At 42.3% G+C, this 25657-nt stretch overlaps 1 protein-coding gene across 6 annotated transcripts; it reads left to right on the top strand.

Annotated features, from left to right (window-relative positions):
- Positions 1-309: 309 nt before the first annotated feature.
- Positions 310-24232, top strand: fbrs (fibrosin). 6 transcript variants are annotated; one of them, XM_030754339.1, is made up of 18 exons: positions 310-619; positions 3960-4127; positions 4391-4417; positions 6229-6258; positions 6464-6512; positions 8842-9190; positions 9303-9514; positions 10616-10851; positions 10940-10984; positions 11092-11193; positions 12829-12909; positions 13079-13120; positions 13509-13580; positions 13676-13817; positions 15418-15498; positions 15668-15751; positions 19360-19576; positions 21281-24232. In XM_030754339.1, the coding sequence occupies exons 1-18, from the start codon at positions 311-313 to the stop codon at positions 22836-22838; spliced, it is 3804 nt and encodes a 1267-aa protein (XP_030610199.1). In that variant the 5' UTR covers position 310; the 3' UTR covers positions 22839-24232. The 6 variants fall into 6 exon arrangements, with proteins under 6 accessions (XP_030610199.1, XP_030610201.1, XP_030610198.1 ...); XM_030754341.1 differs by having other exon boundaries at positions 10613-10851; positions 12844-12909; XM_030754338.1 differs by having other exon boundaries at positions 10613-10851.
- The last annotated feature ends 1425 nt before the right edge of the window (positions 24233-25657 follow it).

Below are 25657 nucleotides of genomic sequence, written 5' to 3'. Positions count from 1 at the left end.
GATGTCCTGACATTCGCGTTACTGTCGCCGATGTTTCGAGTTCCCATGTGGATCTAAGTTTGTGTTCAGATTCAGTGAAATGACACTAACATTTCGCCGGGAGAACGGCACTGATGTCAGCAGCAGACTGCTGTCAGAGGACGGTAAATAATAGCCACTGGTTTCCATTAACGCCATTTTAACAGAGGCTCCCGGAGCGGGCCTGTGTGGTGGTGTTTTTATTCGCGGTTCGGTGCCTTCCACCGGGCCGGTACTTGCGTAAAAAAGTGCCTTTGGGGGTCTCACCGGAGTTGCGAAAAAGAGGTGGCGTATGAACATGGAGGGCCCGAGCCGAAGCACCGGATTCAGGCAGAGCCGGCGATCCCGTTCCCAGCGCGACAGGGAGCGGCGGAGGAGGCGAGTGGACCTGGCCGAGGAGCGGGCCACATCCCTGTCCTCGGGCTCTGATCGGGAGGCTTGTGGGACCAACAGCGTGCTGGGTCCCGGTGGGAGAGAATGCCGGCCCGGTTTTGGCAGACACAGGCCTCCACGTCGGAGGAAGAGGGAGTCTGTGTCCTGCGAAGAAGACATCATTGATGGCTTCGCTATTGCGAGCTTCATCAGTTTGGAGGCTCTGGAGGTGATTGTCTTAATTTGGTGTTTTTTTTACACCCCACTATCAGCTGTCATTCATGTGTAATTCCAGCGTTAGTGATTAATGGGGGGCTGGCAGCCTTCTTTCCTGTTTATTAAATAATCACCATCCTCGTTGGTGGTTGCTTTAATTCTCATCCTATTAAATGAAAAGATTCAAAGGTGTGAAGGGCTGCAGACTGAGCTCCTAAAGTGTGACAGCAATCCATTCCCCAACCCTCTGATGGGTCCTGGAGAGGCCGCAATTATTCATGATCTAATTTTTGGAGGTGTTGATGAGCTGCCAAGTGGCCTTTTTAGATAAAGAAAACAAGATGAATTCTTTAAGAAAACACAGATTACCCACTGGTTGAACTTGTGTCAAAATAATACTCAAATACTGAGGTTTAAAATCAGGGAGCGTTTGTACATCAGACTGACAGGCATGCAGGCTTTTTCTTGCATGTAAAAAAACTTGGTGCCCATCAAAAGGGTTTTACTGGCTTCAGAATAGGCTTTTGAGGGATGACTACACACACAAGCATGATTGATTCACATATAGTCAGAATAAAGAGTCTGGGTTACCTGATTTTTTTTATTTTTTATTCTTTTGCATATTTCATAAACAAAAATGTATTTTAAGGAAGAATAATTAAACCCAACTTACAAAAAAAAAAATTCCTCAGTTGCGGTTATGATCCTTTTGGTGGAAGGCCATTTTTTTTATATGCAGCAAAAAAAAAAACATCCTGTGCACATATATTTAATTATATACACCATGTTGACATGTGGTGCTGCTGGCAATCTGCGGATAATCTCTGATATTAGTTTAATCTGCCTTCGCAGTGGCTCTGATGTCGCTTGCGTGGCTTATATCTGCATCATCAGGAACCAGATTATTTGTCAATGGGGCCTCTTGTAAAAGTGCCCATTCACACACATACAGTCGCGCTGTTCTTCTAGGTAACTTCATTTTACAGTCAAATGGACCCATGAAGTGTCTGAAACTGCTCATAGAGAAAAAGGAAATAGCCCTGACCACTTTATACCAATGAAACATGACAAGTTCCTTTGTCAAAATTTCATTTCCTCCCTGTAGTTTTTCTATAAAAGATCAAAAAAGGACTAACAAATCATTTGTTTGGATGAATTTACCTGCACTTCATGCTGAATTTATCTTTTTAATCCAAATCCAAGTAGCTATGCAGTATTGCTCAAAATGGGCCTGTGGAAGTGAGTAATAAATATTGGTCTGCACATAGTTTAGGCACAGACGCAAATCTGTGTTTTCTTGTTTATTTTTCAATTTTAAACAAAAATATATTTAAGTTTGAGTAAAAATTAAACCCAATATAAAATGTTTTAAATGCAGGATAAACCCTGCCATATACCAGAATGATGTTTAAAAGCTCACTATTTTTAGACCTGAGGTATTAAGGAAAAGTGTGTTTCAATTTCTTTCCTGCATTTAATAAAATGTGGCTGTTTTGGCCAAAGGAAAATCAGTAGGACTGAGTTTTTCAGAAGTGGGGGTTAACAGACTTTTCAAACATCCAAAAAAACTCAATCTTTGCTTTAACTGTATGTGAACCAGTCATGCTTATGTGCGTCTTCACCCTTAAAAGGCCCATTTTTAAGCCAGAAAGATCATGTGTCATGTCAGGGTTTTTCCTGCTCAAAAATGGGCCTTTGGTGGTGACTAACAGTGATTGGTCTGGATGTAATAACAGCAAACAGTCTGTTACCACAGAATTCTGTTGCTTTTCCAGTATTTTAGGACATTTTAGCAACAGAAATACTTTCAAGCTTAAGCCAGTTGAACCCAACTTAAAATAAAATGGCTTTTATATGCAGAATAAATCCCGTCACATGTCCGTATGTGTAAAGTCTCCCTGTTTTTAGACTTGGGGTATTTAGGAAAAGCATTTTATTCAGTTTGAACTTTTTTATCAAATGGCCAAAGTCAGGGACCCAAGACTCTTTACTGTGTGTGACTCAGTCATGCTTAATGGTGCAGCCACCTAAAGCGGACCTTCTTCACCCAGAAAAGCCCTGCATCTATCTATCTATCTGTCTAACTATCTGTCTATCTAAAAAAAAAAAATTACATTTAAACCATTCGTGCAACACGTCTATCAAACAAGTTGATAAAAATGTGACAACTAAAAGCTGCATACTGTTGTTTTTAAAGCAGATTACTGGAAACTGTATTTAAACCAGCTCAAAATTATTTGCAGAGTAGAAGCAACAATAACGCCTTATCATCTCTATGTTATTTATCATCTCCATGTTATTTCATTGGATTGCACTTGTCTTATGCATCTTCTCAAACCCTTTATTTCACCCTTTCTCCGCAGCTCTCGTTGACCTTTTTATATAGTTTGTGACGCTGCAGAGCCAAACGACTGCTCACAGACTCGTTACACTGATCAGCAGTTTAAATAATTTTATTGTAGTAATTTGTCAGTGCTGTGAGGACTGATGCTTTCTAACAGTTCATCAGAGAAAGGTGACAGAAGTGATTTTTTTTTTTTTGTGTAGCAGACATTTATGGTTCATCTCACAGCTCTGCTGATCTTTCCTCTCACCGCTGGGGGTAAATAAGTAGGGAAGATAAATGGCCAGAAAGATGGGGAAGAGTGTACACTTCTTGTTGTGGATTTCTCTCAAAGAGGTATTGATTAAACTCTTGAGTGATTGTTGAGTGTAAGTTGTTAAATCAGGTTTTTTCCCCTCCATACAGGAATTGTTGCCCCTAAAGACATTTTAAGTTCTTTTAACCAGTTTAGGAAATTGGGTTTCTTTTTTGCCAGCAGCTTAAAGGTTTTGTTCATTAAATGGTCATAAAGAGCCATAAACTGCCATATTTCTATCAAATAAGGTAACACAGAGTTGTCACCTTTACCTGTCCCTCAGAGGCCCATTGTAAGCCAAGGAAAACTGTGTAAATCTTTGTTTTTTTGCTGCATATCAGGGCTTTTCTTTGTTCAAAATGGGCTTTTGGAGGTTGACTACACAGCTCTGTATGTAAATAAGAGAGAAATGTCAGCGTTATAAGTGGGCTGGACACCACAGGTAAAAGACACCCTTTGAAAAGAGAGGTCATATATAACGCTTCACTTAAATATATTGTCAAAACAAGCAATATAATTGAGTCCACACACAAACAGCTCAAGTAATGTCCTCATGCAGGCTATGTTGCGTTACATCATTCTTTCTATTTTTATTATCAGCAGAAATTAGGACATTAATCAGCATGTAGCTTGCCTTTGGGTCTTTGGCCTCAGGCTTACACATTCATGCCCATTTGTTCACATTTAAACCGCCATTTTTCTTCTCTTTATCAGATGGACTGTTCTTTGAAACCCAGTCAGCGAACTGATCTACTGGGAAGGAGGACCAAGGGGAAGAGAGGACCGCAGGAGAACGGCGGAGGGCCGCTGTCAGAGCCGGAGGAAGGAGCCTTGCCCAGCAGCTGTTGGAATAATAGTAGAAATAAGAGAAGAAAGATAGAGGTGAAACTAACTCTGCTGTCATGTTAGACGGCACTGAGATAATTCTTAATCAAACAAACTGTGTTTGTGCTTCTGTCGTGATAATCACTTGTATATCCTGCTATTGAGAATGTGACCTTGTAAAACTGGTTCACATTCACGCTCTCGCACAAATTTGGACAACACTTATCATTCAGGCGGTGCAGAGCGATTAATCGCATCCATGCAAAGTTTAGGGCTAACTGAAACCCTCTGAAGCTAATTTGATTATTTTTCCCCCCCAGGGGCAACCTTTGGAGACTGGCTATATTGTAAGTTTCTTTTCTAATAATGTCCAGTTTTTCCCCACACTTAGACTTTAATTAGACATAAAGCTCTACACAATGGTAGCCTACCTTTATTCAAATCACAAATTTTATTTCTTAGTGTAGTAAAAACTAGTGGTATTAAAACTAATACCATAATTATAATGTTTATATATTTTCAGTGTCCAACATATCAGTCTTTCTCCACTCTGCCTGCATTTTAGCATATATAATGAACATTCTCCTCAAGTCTTTAAGCTTAAAATCACATACTGCACATGGTAATAAGACATTTATTTAAACCTTCTGAAACTATTACAGTAATATTTGATGAAGCAAATAGTGACATTCAGCCAACATTTAAAATAAACATTATAAATCTAGAAAGCAAAAAAAAAGTTCTTATCCATGTATTTCTGCCTGCATGCACACATGGATGTGCGCACTGTGTGCACTGATGCAAAAAACGTGCCCTTCGGCTTGTATTTTGCTTTAGAAATTGATCGAACCTCTTCCCCTTACGATCAGTCTGAATAGTCGAGCTTGTTAAAAGTCAAACCTGAGATTTAACTGGGGCATTTTCACCAGTAAAAAGGGTTTAGATTCACTGATGGGGGGTGCCAAAGTGCATATGTGACAACTCATTCTTACCACTCTTCTGAAAGAGCAGCATAGTGGCTCCATAGTGTAGTAGTTCACCAGTTCGATCCCGGGAGGAGACACAAACCCCTGTGGGGTTGCATCAGGAAAGCCGGTCATTATAAAGACTGCTAAATTAAACATGCAGAGCTACTTGCTGGGGCGACCCCCTGTGTATAATGGTGCAGCCAAAAATAGCTTTATTCTGAGAGAACAACCTGAGTGATTTACTTGTGGACAATCCTGCTTGCTCTCATTTTAATCCCACTGATGTCTAAGTGCCGACCCCAACCCTAGCTTCTAATCCTATACTTTGAGAAAGGCAGAAAGGACTGTAAATATTTTTTGAGACCTGCTATGATGTCTAGTTTTGGAGGTGGCGGCAGTTTTCATTGCGAGTGACCGGGGATAGACAAGGTTAAAAATATGTTCATCGGGAGGAGCGTTCTAGAGAAAAAGTTAGTTATGGAGGCAGCCGAAAGAAGAAGTGTGTCAGTTAGAATGATTGCTGTCTTTGTCCCCTGATAACAAGACTTTGGAGAGCAAATTAAAAAAACAAACAAAAGGACATTCTGATAGCATGAGGTTAGGGTCAGCATGATGAGCACTTAGACTTTACAGGGTTAAAGGCTGTTGCAGTGGTCCTCTTAGCTATTCAGCTGCCTCTGCAGTCAGTCTGTCTCCACCGTCTTGGACTGCAGCTGGTGACGGCAGTCCTTACTCTGTGCTGGAGATCTGCTCCAGGTGGAGGACTGGTTCCACAGAGGCTGCAGAGGAGAACAAGGACTACTGGCTACAGTCTGTGGCAGTGACGCTGGAGTCCTTTTGTAGGATGAGAGCCTTCGTTGAGAGGCAGCTGATTATTGCACTGCTGTTTATTATCACAAAGTTTATATAGTATGATTTAATGTTTTAAGTAAATGTGTGTGCATGTCCACACATTTGCATGTCCCTGCTCCCCACTAATACAACAAATACAAGTTTTTGAGTCATGTCACTGCGATTTATAAAGTGCATTTAAAAAAATTAAATAAAACAATAGAACAACAAACACTTGGTTAATATTATAAAATCTAATTATGCGGGAAACACTTGTGGTAAAGCTGGTTTACATGCATTGCCTGATATATTCTAATAAGTGGAAATATAACTGTTTTCTCCCTCTTTTCCTCTGTCAGTGTGACACAGAGAGTGATACGGGAGACAAGGTGTGTACTGTTTGCTTATGTTCTTATCAATATTTGTTGAAGGGTTTTCTTATTTGGTGAGGATTTTGCACATAAAATAATAACTCGAGGGCTCCTACAACAGTCGTTTTCACTTTTGTTGTAATAAACAAAAAAAATGCTGGTTAGTGTGTTGATTTAAAATAGAGTCGTTCTAATAAAATCCTGCTTTTGTTTTCCTGTGCAGGCCTCTGACAATGACATGGAGCCAGTGTTCACAGTCAGCACCAGGAAAGGTTTGAGAAATTTACAATTGACCTTTTTTTTTTTTCTTTCTTTTTTTTTTCCCCCTGCTGCTTCACATTCTGGAAACAGTGAACTGATGTGTCAGTCAGTGGGCTCCCACAAGGCTAAATTTAGATCTTAACAGAAAACGAGTTAAACAGCTGAATTTTCTTTCTTTTGTCATTGTACAAAGTGGAGCTGATTAAAATCTGCGGATAGGGAAATGAGAGAATACAGGCGTGTAGTTCACAGGCATCCAGAAACATGATGTGGAATGAAACAGAAGAAACATATCCATCAAGTGGACAGCCGAGGGTATCTTCAGGTTATGAAATGTCCTTTCTAGCTAAAAGTATTCGTAGATTTGAAATAAAAGCCACTGGCTTAGCACATTTTATATTGACCTAAATAATAATTTGGTCTTTTGTGTATTTTATTAAGATTATAACAACACCATGTTGAATACAAACTAAAAGAACCAGAAAAAGAACTGCTGCTACTCTGCATCAAAAAGAGCCAGTTAAGGTGGTTCAGACCCAGATCCAGGAAGCGCCTTGTTATCCCCCCACCAGAAGGTGGTCGCTGAGGGGAGTGAGTCTGGGTTAAAGTGATAGAGAATGAATGAATGAATGGCTAAACCAATCAGCAGTTATTCACTTCAGCCCTGAATATAATAAAGCTAAAAACTCTGTTGAATATATTTACTAATGTATTTGCAAAAGTATCAAATATAAACATAAATTTGAATGTTTACAGAAGTTTAATGATCCCCTTGGGACTCCTCCACTCCTAGTATCAGTCACCTTCTTCTGTGGCTGGATGGCAGAGTCACAACCAGGGCAGGTCCGAAGTAGCCACCCTACAGCCATCTTTGCGGCCCCTCTGTGCACTTATTTTGATGCATTATTTAAAAGAATTTTAATTTAAAATTTCATCATGACATTAAAAAACTGCATTTCTGGAACCACCAGTCAGATCTGATTTAAAAAAAAAATAATTAAAATAGTGAAAGTGTTTGGTAAATTTTCCCCAAAATAAAATTGAAAACCCCTTTCCTTTTTTTTTTCTTTTTTTTTTTTCCCCATAAATCAGTTTAACCGGGTGAATCCCGACAAAGCACTGAACAAATACTACGCTAATTCATGTTGTGAATAGAGTAAAAGTCAAGTACACTTCACCATTTTCTTGTTTTGCTACAGTTGAAAACTTGACTGGACTGGAACATAACGAGATTGGCTTATACATTTCCTGGTTTGGCTGCTGATTGGCTCTTTAGTGGCCAGGTGTGGGACAAATGCTATCTAGGACCTATTAGCTCCATGTGAGGTTGTTTTTTGTTAACTAAAATAAAAGTAAAAATGAACAAACATTGTTGTGGGCACCGACATTCCCGTAAATGAAACCAAAATTTGGTAGGCACAGCAAAGACTTTTAATATGTGACTATTTAGTTTCAAACATTTACCTGCGTGTGTCCCATGGCTTTCTGGGACATATTCTTTCCACATATGACCCATTGCTGGTGTTGATTTCAGACTTGATCTACCACCTGCAGAGATATTAACGTTCATAAATTCTTCTTGATGGTGGTTAGCACTGCTGCCTCACAACTACAATGACATCTAGAAGGCCTGGGTCCAATTCCACCTTGGCCCGGGCCTCTCTGTGTGGAGTTTGCATGTTCTCCCCGTGTCTGCGTGGGTTTCCTCCCACAGTCCAAAGACATGCAGTTAGTGGGGTTAGGTTAATTGGTTAGGTTAATTGGTCACTCCAAAATTGCCCATAGGTGTGAATGTGAGTGTGAATGGTTGTCTGTCTCTCTGTGTTAGCCCTGCGACAGGCTGGTGACCTGTACAGGGTGTACCCTGCCTCTCGCCCTATGTCAGCTGGGATAGGCTCCAGATCCCCCACCCCCCCGAACCTGAACAGGATAAGCGGAAGAAAATGGATGGATGGAAATTCTTTTTCATGGAGTTTTTAACCAAAAACTGAATCCTTTCATTTGTTTTCCGCTGCATACTCAGCCCAGGTTGTGTTTAATGGTTAATTGATTTGGTTATAAATAACTGCGTACCTCTCTGTGTTTAACTCGTAAGGAACAAAGGCCAAAACACTGAATGGCAGCTCTCCTGTAGGAATTCATACTGGTGGGGTTGTGGGGGACTAAATCAGTCACTGCTGGCTGACACATCGGATTGTTTCATACTTAATTTAGCTTTGGGTTTAATTATCCTCGAGTTTACGTCAGGTCAGTTCTTGATGTCCTGAGGTGTTTTACTTTGGAAGACCTTTGTCTCCCTGCAGGAGTAGAGAAAATGCTGACTGGCTTTCTTTTCCTCAGTTGTCGATCCCGCCCCTTCAAACATCGGATCATCTGTGAGCAAAAGCTGCCCGTCTCTGCCGATGCGCTGTGGCGGCGTCTCACGGCTAATGGTGACACCACGGGTGTCTGGCCTGGAGCGAAGTCAGGAGAAAAGCCTGGAGCCACACTTCCCAGAGCCTGTTTCTTCTTCTACCTCTTCTTCCTCCTTCTCCTGCCTGCCTTCCCGCTCCCCGGTCACAACTGCAGGCGCAGTGACCCGGTCCAGCCCGGTCAACGGCAGCGGCAGCCGCCACAACGGCAGCCCCCCGCTCTCTAAACCCAAGCCCTTTCACTCTTTCTCTGGACGACCTCACTCCATCTACAACAGGTATGAGTTGTACTTAAAGCTTACAATTCTTCTTATGAGTTTTTCTGGCTTTGTCTTCTGCAAATCTGAAGCTCAACTTTTATGTTTTGTGTTTCTGCTTTCTTGGGAGCAGCACCCCAGTCAAACCTCCATCATCTGCTTCATCCATTGCGTCTTCCACATCTTCCATGCGCCCCCCAACTCCTTCCACCAGTGTTTCTCTGCCCTTCATAAGGAGCTCAGGATCCTCAGGGCCTCTCCGCCCCCCGTCCCGAACCAACTCTGGAGCCATGTTCACATCCTCACCTGGCCTGCCTCTGCCGCCACCTCCACCTCTGCTACAAGGTACCGCTCACTCGGTCACAGCAGGTACAGCAAACAGAAATGCTTCATTTCACTGCCGTCAGTCCGTTAGTCGTTTATGGGAACATGATGACTAAAGTGTTTCAAAAATAAACTAAACCCAGACTTCCCTAGGATCTGATCTCATAAGCAGCGAATGTGTTGCATAAAGTAGAAGTTGCATATATGATGAAGTATCACTTCAGTAGTTATAACTCTGCTGTTTGTTTCTGTCAGATTAACTTGAGCAAATTTAAACTCAGATAATTCAGTGTTTCCCACACAGAGACTGTTCTTAGGCAGGGTGACCTGGTTTATTAACTCCAAACTTTATTTGGCAACCCATTTTAGCATTTTTTAAAATTCATCTAAGAAAAGGACACTATGAACAACCAACTCTTAGTTTGAGAGTTCAGTGACCCTGTTTTAGCTTAGTTTATGGCCACTGCATTGGTTGTGGTGCCATTGTTCTCACAGCTCTGTAACCATCAGCACTGATATAGAAATAGAAGAAGTCAAAACAGGAAGTAGAGTGATTAGAGGGTTTTTTTTTTCAAAGCTGCTGGTGCAGCATCTTCCTCTCTTATAATTACTCTGAGCTTCTGTATTGATATGTAATTGAAATGGCGGTGAAGTCTGACCCACTCTTACACTTGTGTCTCCAACCCGGTAAAAATCTAGTTACATGACAAGCTAAAGTGACACCAAAGCGTGGCGTACGCCACCAGTTTTCACATCACTTTTGACGTGCAGTGGCTGTTGTGGCCACAGGGAAGATCGTGTCACCGATGCACTGTAGGTACACTGTAACTGCAAACCCTTGTGAAAACCTCAAATCGGACATGCACCTCCCTAGAAACGTAATTACTCCTTGTGTCGATGTAGCTGCGCAGGTCTAAATACTGTGTTAGCCATTTGCATAGGTTATGTCGTAGGCGCTACATAGATTGAATGCAGAAGTCTATATTTTATGTAGCCACACATGTGTAACTCCACAAATCCTTTTAACCATTTGGTGAATTTCTGGATTTTATGTAAACAGAATTTATCATCTCTCCAGTATCCTGACATCCTCCACTAATTAGTGCCTTCTTATTTCAGCAGAGCGCGAGGGCAGACGCAGCGTCCCCGGGGCGGAAAATAATGCAACGGGTCGCTCCACTCCTGGAGGCCCATCGGCGCCGAACTCTGCGCCGGGCTCATCAGGCCGGACGCCTCAGAACCAGACAAGCATCCCCGCGATGGCATTCCAGTTCCATCAGCACAACCACCAGCACCAACACACGCACACGCACCAACACTTCACGCCCTACCTGCCCTCAGCTACGGCGCCACCGTTGGTGAGACTCTCTCAGCTGTTATACGTCTGTTTTAAACTTCACTGTGGCTGAAATGTGTTAACCCGTGTTAACTGTTCTTGTCTTTCAGTTCGATAAGTATCCAGGCAAAATGGACGGGCTGTACAGACACTCTGTGAGTATCTGAGAGTAGATGTTAAAACTCAAACCTGAACTAAAACAGGAGCAATTTATTGATAGCTGTGTACTGGTCACTGAGCTGGGTTTGTGTTTGTGTGTCAGTTTTTCCCACAGTACACGCCACCCTCAGTGCAGGGTATTCAGCCTGTGATTCCTCCTCCTCCTGGGCATTTCAGCTCTCTGCAAGGAGCATTTCAGCCAAAGGTGAGAAGAACACTCCTTGTGTCTTTGTGTTAATGCTTTTTTTTGTTAGGCGATAACGTGCACATGACTGAGTTGAACTTCCTGCGCGGACTATGTGGCAGTGTTGCAAGCACCTGAGGCATATTTCCCAACACATGCATCTGTAAGTTTTAGGCCTCAGTCACACTGGGCCTGAAGACCTGTGTGAGTGATCCCCTAGTGTTTGGACAGTAAGTGCAGACAAATTACGGGCGGCTGTAGTTTTTGGTGCGTCACCCTCTTTATGACCACTTTCACCCAGAAACAGCCAGAAATCTCCAGCAACCTCTCATCAAATACACTTTTTTCCTTAGCAGCCGGAGGTTGCCAGGGGGGCTCTAAGACCTGTGTGACTGAGGCCTTATGTGTTTGTCTAATGTTACCCAAGTTTCCAGTCTATGTATACAATCAACACCCTACATACAATTCAAACCTGTCAATGCAACCTGGCAACCCACAACCTGATTAAAATGGTGCGTGTGCAGCTAACCTCTGCACAGGCAGACAAATTAGAAGCTGAATAAACGAGGTCACTCGACCCACGTGTGCAACGTGTGTGACAGCCCAGCAGGCATGATTGAAACAGTGACTTCGTTCCCCCAAGTTTTTTGTAAAGCAAGAAATGTCAGATTATTGCAGTCAAGTAAATAAATGCAGGTGCCACTTGTTTGTTTTAATGCATTTGGTTAACAGCTTTTTTTTTTTTTTTTTTTAAAGCTATTTATATTTACGTCTACATTTAAATTCTGTGTCAACTTCTGTTCACTGCATGGTGAACTTGTCACATTTAACACAAACCTTAACGAGGAAACCCAGTTCTAGAACATTTGCATCTCAGATGGTTAAAAAAAAAAAAAAAATCAAAGTTGTTCCAGCGTCGAAGACCAGACACAGAAAAAGGAGTCTGAGCCAAATTTTCCACCAAAGCCGGCTGTTTCTCCAGCTCAGAGTGCAAAGATATTAATTTTAAATCACACATCACTGGTCTCCTGAGTTTAGATTTTTTTTTTTCTGTGTTAACAAAATCACTTCACACATCAGATCCTGTATTTTCAAACCTAAATGTTGGCAGGTATGACTAGTGGCTTGTTTAATAAGGAGCACTCACAGTCTAACTCCGCGTTTCCTCTAGTACCTACTCAGCTCGACTTGACTCAGTTTTGTTTTGTTTCCATTACAATTACGTACCACCTCAATGTGATTGGAGTCAGTATAGCACCACAGGCAGAAACACAGCCATTATCTCTAAGGCCTTCTGACACACTTTCTCATTTGTCGTCTGCCGCAGAGCAGACGACACTCCATGGCTAATCAGTGGCATGCTACGTCACATTATTGGATCACTTGCAACCTCGCCAGAGTTAGTACTAAAAAGTACCTGGTACCAGGACCTAGTGGAAAACCATACAAACTGTGCTGAGTCGAGTCGCCTGAGTAGGTACTAGTTGAAATGTGGCATCAGAGCATGGGTGCTTTAGATCCTCATCATTACTGTGCCTTCGTAAAGCTGCTTGCTCGGTCTCTTGTGTTTGACCTGGCTGCAAAAAGAAAAGAATAATGCTAGATGCTTTATAGCTCAGTAGGCTGTGGCTCATGTGTTTCTGCTGTGTGTGACAGCCTCTTGTCCCTCAGGGAACGGGTCCTGACATACCACGACTTGGGGTTGTGCCTGCCCACCTGCAGCCCAAAGACCCCAGGGTAAGGACAGTGTGCTTACTCTCCTGATTGCAAATATGCATTACCAGTTTAGACTGGGACATGCTGCAGCAAAGGCTTAGTTACTACAGTAAGGAGTACAAAACACTACTCCTGATAAAGAGTGAGATGTACTGATTAAAAGTGGTTATACACTTCTCTTCTCTTGTAGCTTACTGATCCATTTGGGACATCAACATTGAAAATCACAAATGTAAGCAAAAACAGGCTCCTTTCAGATCTTCAGCCTGCTCCACTGTCTCACTGCTTCACTCACTCTTTGCACTAATCTCACTTGTAATCTTGATTGCTACTGGTCTGTTTTCTGCCCTTGCACACCCAGTTAGATATTTAAGACCCAGAAATTATGCTATGCATAATGTATGTGGTTGTTCTTTTCACTGACTTTGTTTTTTTCATATATACATACTCTAACCTAAACTGGGCCCTAGAGTGTAACTTTATCTCCTGCTGCAAAACCCCAACCTTGTGTAGAGGCTAGAAAAGATATTCTTGAACTGCAGGATCTGACTTTGTGTGCAGAGGCTTTAAAGATGTACGTGCAAGATTTGTGGAATAACAGTGATTTTTGTGCTGTTCAGAAACCAGGAAAATGGTGTGCTATGCATGTTCAGGTGGCCTATATGATTCACAACCATCAGAGAAAAGTAAAGGTGAGTGTTTCTTACTGAAATCATGAGGGGATAAATTTAACCTCCATACTTAGAGGATAAAATGGTGAGGTTTAACTCTTCTGCCTTTTGTTCAGCTCATGCAGGCTGATCCTCACAAGTTGGACTTCCGCAGTGATCTGCTGGCCCGTTTTCCTGGAGCCGGTGGACTGGGCCAACTGGGGCCCTTGCCTCCCACTCATGACCTGACCAGACCTCCCAGTCTGTTCTCAGCTACAGGTGCATGCCTTAAACATTTCTGTCTCCAAAGAACAGCTGGTAAAATGTCATTTTCATAAGGGAGTACATCTGTTGAATTTTGGCTCTTCTGTTGCAGCCATCAGAGCAGATTAAACCATAAACCAGAGTTACTATAATTTTGTTTTTTGTTTTCTGTTCAGTTTGGTTTCAGGTAGTTTACACAGTGGGTTTCCCCATTTCAGTTTAATTTCTATTGTTTGAAAATGTTTAGTTTTGTTTTCATTAGTTGCATTATTATTATTTTAGTCTTTTTGATTATTAGAATTGTGACTCAGTGCCTCATCAGGCTGGTTAACTAATGTTTGGGTGTTTTTTCTACAGCTACTCTTAATTTAGTGGAGTTTAAAAACTTTGGATTCGGTACAGCTGGTGTCAAGAAATGCCACCTTTCTAATGGCTAAAAGACTGTGCAAAAATGACGACTGCCAACCAAAAACATCTGTTCTCTGAACAGACAAGCACCATCCTAATGTGTAGTTCGTACATTATTCTTGTTCATTGATAACTTGTACTGACATTTGGTAATCAAAACAAATATACCAGCTATTTTTTTCTATTAAATTAAAATGTAATCTGGTTAGTACATGGTTTCACCAATAAAACCACCACACTAAACAGAAGACATTCAGACATTTCAGCAGTCTCACGGCAGCTCATCAAATCTTCACAGCCTCTCATCTGTTAATTCATGTTCCTGAACACGTCATTAATTAGAAATGTTAAAAAAAAGACTTGTTCAAGTCAACATATGTGCTGGAGACATGAAATATACAAAAAGAAATGTAATTTCCATGAACATTAACAAATAGATTGTTTCAGGTTTAAATACTTAGAGGTTTCCATCCTTAAAATACTTTAATTTCTTGGTAATGATGGTTTTACAATAACTGCAGCTTCAGCTTGTAGAACAGGTGTGGCTTCTCCTGTACTGCTTTCTCTTCTTCTAGTCTGTTATTTGTCTGTCAGATTGTTTCATTTTTATTTTACCTGAGCTGCAACTTGTGCCTCAGTGGACACAACATTGACCACTTTGTTCATTGCACCTTGACACACTCAATTTTTCTTTTTAAACCATTATCACTCCCAAAGAAACACCTTTGAAAGGTGTGCCTTTTCTGGCTTCCTCCTCGGATCGTATTCCTTCAGTTTCTTCAGTTCTTTGCTTTTTGCGGTCACGTTTTTTTCTTCCAAAAACATCACTGGCTTCTCCAAGACCCCAACACAATCTAAACCAGTTTATTTAAATAGAGAATCACGGATGTGGAAGTATGTACATAGTGAATATGTGCCTGTTGGCTTAGAATGATTCTTATTCCCCAGCACCGTGCAGGTGGTAATTCTGTGGTCAGTTTAAGAATTTTTTTGAACATATCAGCAAATGAGGCCCAATGTCTTAAAGATCTGATCAATTCCTTCTGATGTCTCTGATCACTGTTTGACTCTTCATTTTTATTCTAGCCTCTCATCTCAGAGGTTTGACAGCTCCTGTAGCTTTGCTGTCTGACTTGCGTTTGGTGTGTGACTAGCCTGCTGAGCTTGATTTGAATATTCTTTTTGTTTTATTATTTCTTTCCCTCAGGTGCAGTCAATCCATCTTCAGCTCCTTTCATCTCTCCATCAACGCCACACTCCTCTTTCCTTGCACCGACTCCACACTTGGGTAAGATCGGCTTGAAATGAAAGATTTTTATTTTTAATTTTCTTTAACTGATAAAGAGTTAAGTTTTCATACATGTGTGCTTCATGTAACCCAGATTTGAGCTTTTGTTGTAAAACTGTGTTGAGAAGTCAGCATTTCTGATGGTTCTGTCGGTGTGTTTGTGTGTTAGATCCATATGGCCGATCCCCACCCTTCACCCCTCTGGGAGCTCTGGGTTCTGGTGCCTTTGGAGGACTTGGCAGTCCAACACTGGGTCAGTTTTTCAGTATCTCTAGTCCTGATGTGCAAAGCTTAAAAAGGATTGGTTCAGATTCTTTCAGATCTGCCAGAATGCAATCTGCACGTCACATAGACGTTGAGCTTTCGGTCTTTAATCCAGTCTGCGCTCCAAACGAGACCAGGGGAGCATTTATTCTTAATACTCTTCAGCTTCACTTATCACAGCAAACTAAAACCTCAACATATAAAGTGATTCGCTCGCTGTGCGCCGCTTTGTGTAGGTAACCCCTAATGTTACCCACCTCCTTGCATGTCAGTCGACAATATTCTTCGCTCTCGCTGGTTGTGCCTTCAGTCACTCACCTCAAAGTTGAGAGTTTGGACACGCCCACTTCCTCACACTTACAGTTGTTTTGTCCGTCATCACTACAGTTTGCTGAATTTCATTGACACCTTGCAGCTTCCTGTGATCTGGGTTTGAGTGCCGCTTCACCAATGGTGACAGTTTAACTGGTGCTCACTAATGGTTAAAAACTTAAAAACAACAACAAAAAAAAAACATTAACTCAGTGAAAGTTGCTGTGTTGCTTTTCCTCATTAACTCAGCTCAGTAATTTAGCATGTTTTAGCCAGATTTATAAAAGTTTGTGTATTTGAAATGATTGTGAGGTCGAGTTAGGTCAGAACTTCTTATTTCGAGCCCACTGTTCTGCGCCGTGCTTTTAAAGTTAAAGTTGGTCACTGTCATCATTCCTTTTCCCCACACTGGCCATGAGGTGATCCTTTCCAGACGTGACTCCATGTAAGAAAGAGTTCAAAATCCAACGTTAGTGCAAACCTGAAACAAGGCTCCAGCAGTCAGCTAAAGTATAATCAATAAGATATCTTCTCCCTGGCTGTTGTCCAACAGGTAATGTGTACTGATAACAAGATGAAATTATCAGGAATTATCTCACTTTTGTGCCTTGACAGGGAAATGCTGCCTGGGGAGCATATAGAGGAAATTTGCAAACATCTGTTTGGCTGCTGAAGATAACTTCGTACCGATTTTGGCCCCCATATTTTATAGTATAGTCACTGATTTAATGGCTAATGCAGAGAAGTGGGATAATTACAGCTCTCAATAAATCAGCATACATGTGGCATGTGCATTAAAACTGATTTATTTTTTATTTCAATCCAAACTGGTCCTTTAAGTCCTGCTTCAACACATGAGTGCTGTTTCTAGGATTGCTGTGTGGAGGGTTTCCACCTGTGTGTGAGTCTGTGATCATTTTATTTAGTTACTGAGCAGCTTCATCTTTTTTTAGTTTAAGGATTAAAAAAAAAACTAGTCCTCAATCACACAGCGCAATGAGGGGCTGTCACAACATTATGGTAACCTCCTGATGAAGACCCCCCCGTGACCCTGAATTGGATAACAATCCTGGAAAATGAATTAAACTCAGAATACAAATGTATCTATATACAAAGATAGCGACAGTCTGTAGCCATGCCTGTATAAAAGTTGATTTCACAATTATTTACAAATATGGGTTTGTCATGCACATAAAAACTTTAGACAACCACTTTAGACATATGTTATCTTGGGCACTCGGTTATCGTGAGCCCCCCCTCCCCCTTACTGCAACACGTAATGTTCAAAATCTGGAAACATCTGTTTGGGTGTGTTTAACACACAGATTGGAGCATTTACTCTGCTGGTGAGGAGGAGGAGCTGGTTAACTCTGATCGGAAGCTTTTCTTTTACACCATTATTGTATTTTCATGCATATGAGCTTGAACATGAATGCATTTTCTAGCCTGCAGTGGCCCCCACTGACAACAGTTTTACAGTTTAATTTGACCTCCAGCTACTTCTGCCTTTATGTTTACATGTAACAGCTTATTTGCTCCTGTGGTGTGGGTGTTAGGCTAGCTGTTAGCTTTAGTAAAAACAGAAGCTGAGGAGGTGGCTGCTTTTGAAGCCTGACACTCTCATGAGAGAGATTTATGATGGTACCTGGTTACCTTCCCCTGAAGCCAGTCGGTATAATTTGGGGAACTGAGATCCTGTAACCCAGCCTCTTTTTATTACCCTCCATCAGTACAGCTTTAGTCTAGGCCGGGTTTCCTTTGAAACCTTTATTTTCACAAATGCCTCAGGTTTGGTAGAGATGACCTAAACAGTAACTCTTTCAGAAGATTGTATATTGACTACAATCATGCTTTTTTAAACATGCTCACAGTTTGGTATGTAGCTGAAACTAACCATTAATTGTGTGACTTCAGCTTGAGAGTTGCACAAATGAAAAGTCTTTTCCCCTAGTTTTCTTCTTTAATTAAAATTTATTCTAAGTGTTGAAACAGCCCCACACGGTGGCTGGCTGATGGACCTGTCCCACACAGTGTGGGGAAAAGTTGCAGGAAGGCTGATTAATACTACTGAACAGTCTGATACCTAACCAAACTTCTCGTTCAGGAATGATCTCGTCCATTATTGAAGCGATAGAACACTGAAAAGGAAGAAACCTGCCACATGCAGCTCTCTCCTCTTTGTTTGAATCCCCTCCAGCCGGATGAGACTAGGCCCATGCATGAGCCTCATGTGTGGTACAACTGAGTCCGTGCTGACCTTTAGCTTCATACAAGATTGGAAAGGAGAGAGTCTGCATAATTTCCTCTGTTTTGTACTATTCACCTGATCTGAAAAGTCCTGATTAGCAAAACTGTGCTGCAGCAGTCCAGAGGAGGTGCAGCAGTCTAGTTCTCTCTGACCATGGGAATTACAATATGCTGGATTTCTTGTCCAATGACATGAAATCTACCCAAGCTTTAAGTAAGAATTTGACTGAAAACCCAGCTTATCTGCTTTAGATATTTGACAATTTGGATATGATTCATTTGGGTTAGAGTTTAAAGCCCTTCTTTGACTTTCATTCCTGCTTCACATTTTGGAAGTTTAGGAAAAACGTCAAAGTCAGCCGTCCTTTTGCGTCTGAGCAGGATAAACTTGTTTTCAAGCTCGGGCCGAGGCGTTTGTTATCACCTGATGCTTTTCTCCCCCTTAATGCTTTTCTCTCCTGTCTCATAGCACAGCTACAGCCCAGCAGTCATTTTCACAGAGACATGCTGTGAATGGCTGTGCTGAGCTTTCACTGATATACAAGTACAAGGTTGGATGTATTCATTTGACTAGCCAGACTGACAAGTCCACCATGAACGCATGGATTTCTGTCAAATCGGAACAGAATCAGGGTTTGTTGGGAAGTTGTCCCATCGTTTAGTTGTGTTTGATCAACTAGACAAAGCTGGGAGAGTTAATCAAAGTACCCAGTACTAAAAGATATTGATTAAAGGGTTACAGAAAGTTTGATTATTTAGCAAGGGCCCATTTCTTTTGAAGATTTCCTGTGTACATGCTGCAAAAGAGGCTGTTGAAGGAAATTAAGAGTTAAATAAATGGACTTGTACTTAAAGGTGTTTTTACTGCTTTCCCTCTGAAGTGCTACCAATCATTCATGCTTTCTAGGATAATAAATGCTAACAATAATACCTGATGTAAAGCATGTTTTTTTTACATCCAGTAGATGGTAGTAGTTAAGTGTGTTTACATTAACCTGTTATGTTTTCTAACATCAAAAAAATGTGTTTTGTCTGCAGCCGGCTCCATCTTTGGCCCAAAAGACTCACCAGCCAGTGTAGTCGGAGGCTTGCCCGCCCCAAACCATCACGATCCATGGAACCGCCTCCACGGTGGCCCGTCTGGATTCACAGCCGGGCCCAGCTGGGCTAAAGGGGCAGATAAGAGGGATGAGAGGGAACGAGTGAAGGACGGAGAGAGAAGAGACATCCCCCACATCAAGGATGAAAAGGACAGGTATGAAATTAAACTGGTTTGAAGTCAGTGAATGTTCTCAGCCATCCAGGTCATGGTAATCTTAACTGCTTGAGTTGAAGGCAGCTGGACTTCTCTTTAGGTTCACAGTCTTCCTCCATTCTGAAAGATGATGGGAATTCTCATGTATTTAACCCTTCGTGGGGTTGTCACCTTCGAGGTGGTCCTGAGAGTCATTGATCCGGCTTGTCTTCAAGCAAATTATCAGCCACCTTTAATGCAGTCTGAAGACGACTTCCCACATGATTCAACCCCCACCCACGCTTTGACCCACGTGACCTTAGAGCCAGGATTGTACTTTCTGCATCCGCAAGTCTGCTCGGGTCTGAGTGACGTAAATTTTATCATCAGATGATGAGCAGGAGGGTCTGTGCAGATGTCCGCATGCCTTCAGAGTCATTCATGGATAATTTACATTACAGTGCGCCAATGACACATGTGCTCCGGGTACCAGACTTCTAAAGGTCTCTAGCTGTCCATGTCCGCAATGGAGGAAAATTGAGGACTCACATGATAGCAGGGAGGGTCAGTGTCTTCATGAAACTAAAAAGAAGTCCAGTCACATTCAACTCAGGAGCTAATTTATAAATGAAATAGTCGCTTTATTTTAATGTTGTGTGACATTACTTAGTGTTAATCTCTGTAAAACAGTGTAAAAAATAATCCTAGTTGGTCAACATAAAATGATTTTATTCCACAATGACACATTAGAAAGACTGAACAGCTGCTTGGCCTAAACATGTTACCCCTGTTAGGTAATGCCTCTGATGGTAATAAGGCTGTAAAACTTTAAATGATTCAGACTTGTAGCTTGGATGAGGGTGGTTAATGCAGTGAAAGTCCAAAAATGATGCCTGCCTCGTTTTCAAAGCTTTCCACTGGATATGATTGAATGGTGGGTCATATGCTGAACATTCCTGGTCTTAACTGTCCCAAATGTTTTGTCTGACCTAAAACCCAAGCACAATGCCTTAAGATGTAAATAAAATTTGACAATGGCCAAAAGATTAATTTGTTCACTTCATTTTGCTCACATGAATACAGTCATGTTGGAAACCCAGAAATATTCACCTGTAGTGGACCAAGAAACAGTACAGCCAATAGAATCTGCTTACAGTGGCATATTTTACCAGGAGATCCATAGAGGTTTAGGACACTTCAGTGTTGGCTTCATTTAAGCTACACAGCCAGCAGGAGGTAGGAGGGGAACATGGAGGATTATTGAGTGTGTGAATTAACTGAATTACTCAACATGTTTGAGCTTGTATTGAAACCACAAGAGGAATACTCTTTTTTTTTTTTTTTTTTTTTTTTTGGAAAACATACAACACCCCTTAACTGCGGAGGTTGTGGGAAGTGAGTTTCTCCTATTATATTAGACGAGTTATTAAGCTAGAGAAAAGTGTAAGTTATTAGCAGTAGGTATGTTACTGCTATTGAATGTGTAGATAAGTTGAGGCTGCAGTGTAGTGGTTCACAAAAGCTGGGAAGTGATTTAAACTGTAATATTACAGCACCTCTACTATGTGGAAACTAGTGTGAGAAGTTTTTAAACCTTTAATGCTTTAAACCCCCCGTTACAATATTAAAAATAAAATTCTTAGCAGCTTGAAAGTGGTGTTTAGATATCTTCCACCTGCTTAAAATGTACTGTAGTCTGAACTTTGTGTGCACTTTGTTTTGCAGAGACAACATGCTGTATGGCCGACCTAATAGAATATCTCCAGTTGGTCCGTCCTATAAGCCCCGAAGCAGCACCCCAGTCTCCCACATCAACGGCCACAGCAGCGCCCTGGGGGGGAGCAGTGGACCTATTGAGGACATGACACGCGGCTTAAATAGAGACCGCGATAGAGACAGAGATGTGGACAAGAGGCTGGTCCCAACAGTGTCTTCAAGGGGGCCTCCTCTTGGCTCTTCATCTTTAGTAGCAGATCGGGACAGGCCGCGGTCCTCCTCATCTTCTGTGCTCACTACTCCCCCACCTTCTAATCGCTCAGCCCCATCTCCATTGGACCTGTATCCCCGCTCAGTGGTTCCCACAGCACACAACTCCCACAATGAGCCCTCGCACTCCCAAAGAGACGGTAACCTCCCCTCTTCCTCTACAACTTCCTCCTCTGTTAATTCATTGCCTCAGGCCAAAAAGTCTGACCGGACCTCAACACCCATCTCCAAAGCATCCCTGCTCATCTCGCAAGTTAAAGTGAAAGAGGAGCGGAAAGAAGAGCCCGAACACATCCCCATCACCCTTCCACCCCCAGCGCCCGGCCACAACTTTGAGCGCCCCAACAGCCATCCTCATCACCCCAGTTCTGGCACTCCTTCTTCCTCTTTATCTCTGACCCCTACTCCAGGTGTTCCTCTCCCACCGCATACTCCAAACCCGCCTTCACACTCGATATCCCTGCTGGAACACAGAGCCATTGAGGCATACTTGGGGAGCACAGTGGGTCCTGGATTGGTAATTGGTCCTGGTGGAGAACGTTTCTCCCATGGTCCACCTCAAGGGCCACCACAGGGTCCACATAGCTTCACCTGGGATCACTGGAGGGAGCAGCAACATCAGCATCGTAGGGAGGCGTTAGCACTTCGTCCAGACCCTCACCTAGCCCTGCGATCTGAGCCACAACAGCTGGCTCACCTGTTCCGGCATCAGCGCCTTATGGAGGCAGAAAGGGTCGCTGTAGCAGCAGCAGTGGTGGCAGCCCCTCCCCACCCACAGACTTCTACCTCTACTGCCTCCTCCTCTGCTGTTCGCCCAGAGTTCAGCCTCATGGCGCATCCTTTCGACCGCCCTCATCAGCTTGGACCCCGAGGAGGCGGGCTGATGGATGAGGAGCAGCGGGCCCAGATCCTGAGGGAAGACTTTGAGCGGGCTCGCATCTTTGGGATGCACCCACACCTCGCTCCTGGCTCTCACCTCTCCAGTCCCTCTCATGCTGCTACTGCCGCTCACCTGGATCAGCTACCGCCTGGTTTTCTCACCCACCCAGCCTCTGCTGCTTCCCAGCACCACCCAGGCTTCTACTCCCGCCTTGGCCCAATCATCCCACACCACATGGCCAACGGTATCCTGGCAAAGACCGCAGCGGGCTTGGTGGGACCTCTTCCGGTGGGGGCGCCGCCTCCACTCATTCCGTCCGTCACCAACCGGTCGGCCACGCCCCCCCGCAGCTCTAGACTCGCAGGGCCAGGTGAGCTGGGACTGTACAGCGCCCACAAAGATGGTGAATCCAGATAGTACAGGGACAACACTGGAGGAGATTAAGGGAAATGTCAGGATCACTGTGCTGCTCTCAACCTGCCCCCTTTTCCTCTTGCAGACTACTAAACCCTGACCTTCCAGTTACACAACCAAACCACCCCCGCACCCCTCCAGAAAGCAGGAAGGAGGTGATGGTAGGAAGGGGGAAAATGCAAGACATGGAATAAGCCCAATGGTAATATCAGTGCAATTTAAAGGTACATGGTTTCTGTGCATCCTTGGTGTATTTTTATTTTATACTGAAGTTGTAAGAAGAGGCAGAGGACAGCTTTTTTCATTTTGTCAGGTGAATTCTTTTCCACGCTTTTTAAGCAAGCCTTTTCCAGGAGGATTTGGAAACGACTTCCAGAGGGGCGAATGCCTTGGAGACCATGTCCAGGGTTTGATCGTCCTCAGCTTGGGTCATTTATGGGATACTTTAAAGCTCTCCTCTGCACCAATCAGCCCAGCTTTAGGTGTTGTAGGTGAGGGTTTGTTTTGGAAATACAGTGGTAAAGTGGTGCTCTGTTCTGTTTGTGTGTCTTTTATTGTCATTGTGCAAAGACGGATTACAGATGAGACCATTTAATTAAGATCAGTCAGCATTGTACCTCAGTTTTCTGCTTTACCCCCCAAAAAATCTAATTCCAAACCCCTCAGCTTCATTGATGAGATTTTTTTTTTTTTTACTTTTTTGCTTATTTTTATTTTCAAAGGATAAATGGAGAAATGAACTGTGCTACACTGTGCGAGTGAACAGTGTCTTAGAGCTTCCTGTAAGTGTTTCCCAGTCTCCTCTTGACTATACGAGCAGGACCAGATTATAGTAGTCTAGAGAAATTGCCTTTGTAATTATTATTCTTAACATTAATTATCTTCTATAATAATAAATATATTCACTGTTATGTTATTTGTCATTGTTTCGGGTATCAACCAGTACTCTGTCCCAAGGTAGAAATGTTTCAAATGATGCAAAAAGACGAAGCAGAAAGGCTTCACAGAAAACTCTTCAGTGCTCGTGAACATGAAAGCCGCATCCATCGCAGCCTCGGGCCTCTTCAAGGATCTCATCTGTGACTATAGTGCTGAGATGGAGGTTTGCCTGTGTGTGTCACTGGTTGTGTGTTATATCCATTTGGGACTAAGGGAGCCTTGTACATTGAACTGTCGAGTTGTTTCTTCAACAAAAATAAGTTATATACGTGCATAAGTGGGACATCTGCTGAAGAACTGAATAAAAAAGTTTAAGGACTTGTGTTCAAAGACAACTAGACAGTGGGTATCCTGAGAGGGAAAAGACTGGGTCGATTATTTTAATATGACCATTTTATACCTTTCAAACCCCTCCCCTAGAGACCACAAAGAATAATTATTAAATGAATTGTTGTTTACGCTGTTGTGTGCGTCTTTTGTCCTGAATCTTTGTATAGATTTACCAGATTGGACCCCTTCATTCTTCATGGCACAGATTCAACAACCTGCTGGATTTTGGATTGTGATGATATGATAGCATCACAGTTGCTGCAGATTTGTCGGCTGAATGTCCCAAAGCTGCTCTGTTGGATTGAGGTCCTGTCACTGCTGAGGCCTTTTGAGCTCATTGAAATTATTTGAGCTTTGTGACATGGCATTTTACCTTACTCAAAGCAACCATCAGAATCTAGATACACTGTGATCATGAAGGGATGGAGATGGCAACAACACCAAGTTCTGACCCTATCATCTGAATGTTGCAGCAGAAATGAACTCTTTTTATCTCCTAATGTCCCATCTTTGGTGAGCCTGTGTGAATCGTACCTTCAGTTTCTTGTTCTTAGCTAACAGAAGTGGTCCTTGGTGTTGTCTTCTGCTGCTGTACGCCATCTGCTTCAAGGTTCAACATGTGCATTCAGAGATGCTCTTTTGCGTACCTTGGTTGCAATGAATTGTGTTATTGCTGCCTTCCCATCAGCTTGAAGGAGTCTGGCCATTCTCTTCTGACCTCTGACCTCATCAAGGCATTTACTCCAAGAGAGCTGCTGCTCACGTTTTCGGACCATGTTCTGGAAGCCCCAGAGATGATTGTGTGGGAAAATCCCAGTAGTACTCAGACCAGCCCGTCTGGCACCAACAATAATGCCACATTCATTTAAATCACCTTTCTTCCTCCATTCTGATGCTCAGTTTGAACTTCAGCGGGTTGTCTTGACCACATCTACCATTGGTTGATTAGATATTTGCATTAACGAGCAGTTTGACAGGTGTACCTAACAAAGTTGGACCTTATCGAGTGGCTCCCTATGGCATTATATGATATGCAAATGAACAGTGGTTATTTTGAACTCTTAATTACTGTAAGTTATTGTAAGTCATTAATTACATTCTCCAATTATAAAAATGTGTAGCCTATAGCTTTTTTGGTTTTCTGAACATGAAGCATGAAGAAAAAGTCATGGAGGAAAATGGAGAATTTAAAGAGGAGGGCTTTATTTACAGGACTTAAGTTAAAATTACATTAAATTCAAACTGGCCTGGTTTAGGCTGCTAAATGTTATATTTACTATCAAAACAGGCTACTTTTAATTTGAGGACTCAAAGGGGCCTGTATGGCTTTACTGAATCAACGTAGGCCCAAACCTGCCAATAGATACTTATTTTTCCTTTACTTCACAATTCTGTTGTATTTGTATTAAAAATGCATGTGAAACTATATATATTTTTTGGTATTTTAGTTCTATAATTTAATAACTAACAAAAATATGGTGTTATTGTAATGAAAATGCAAATGGTCATAAATGGCCCTCAAGGGAGCAGAGGTAAAGGTAAATAAAGGTGGT

The sequence above is a fragment of the Archocentrus centrarchus genome, chromosome 19 (genome assembly GCF_007364275.1).
Source record: "Archocentrus centrarchus isolate MPI-CPG fArcCen1 chromosome 19, fArcCen1, whole genome shotgun sequence".
Lineage (NCBI taxonomy): Eukaryota > Metazoa > Chordata > Actinopteri > Cichliformes > Cichlidae > Archocentrus > Archocentrus centrarchus.
The sequence above is the reverse complement of the archived record's forward strand: the minus strand, read 5'-3'. Positions and strand labels throughout refer to the sequence as shown.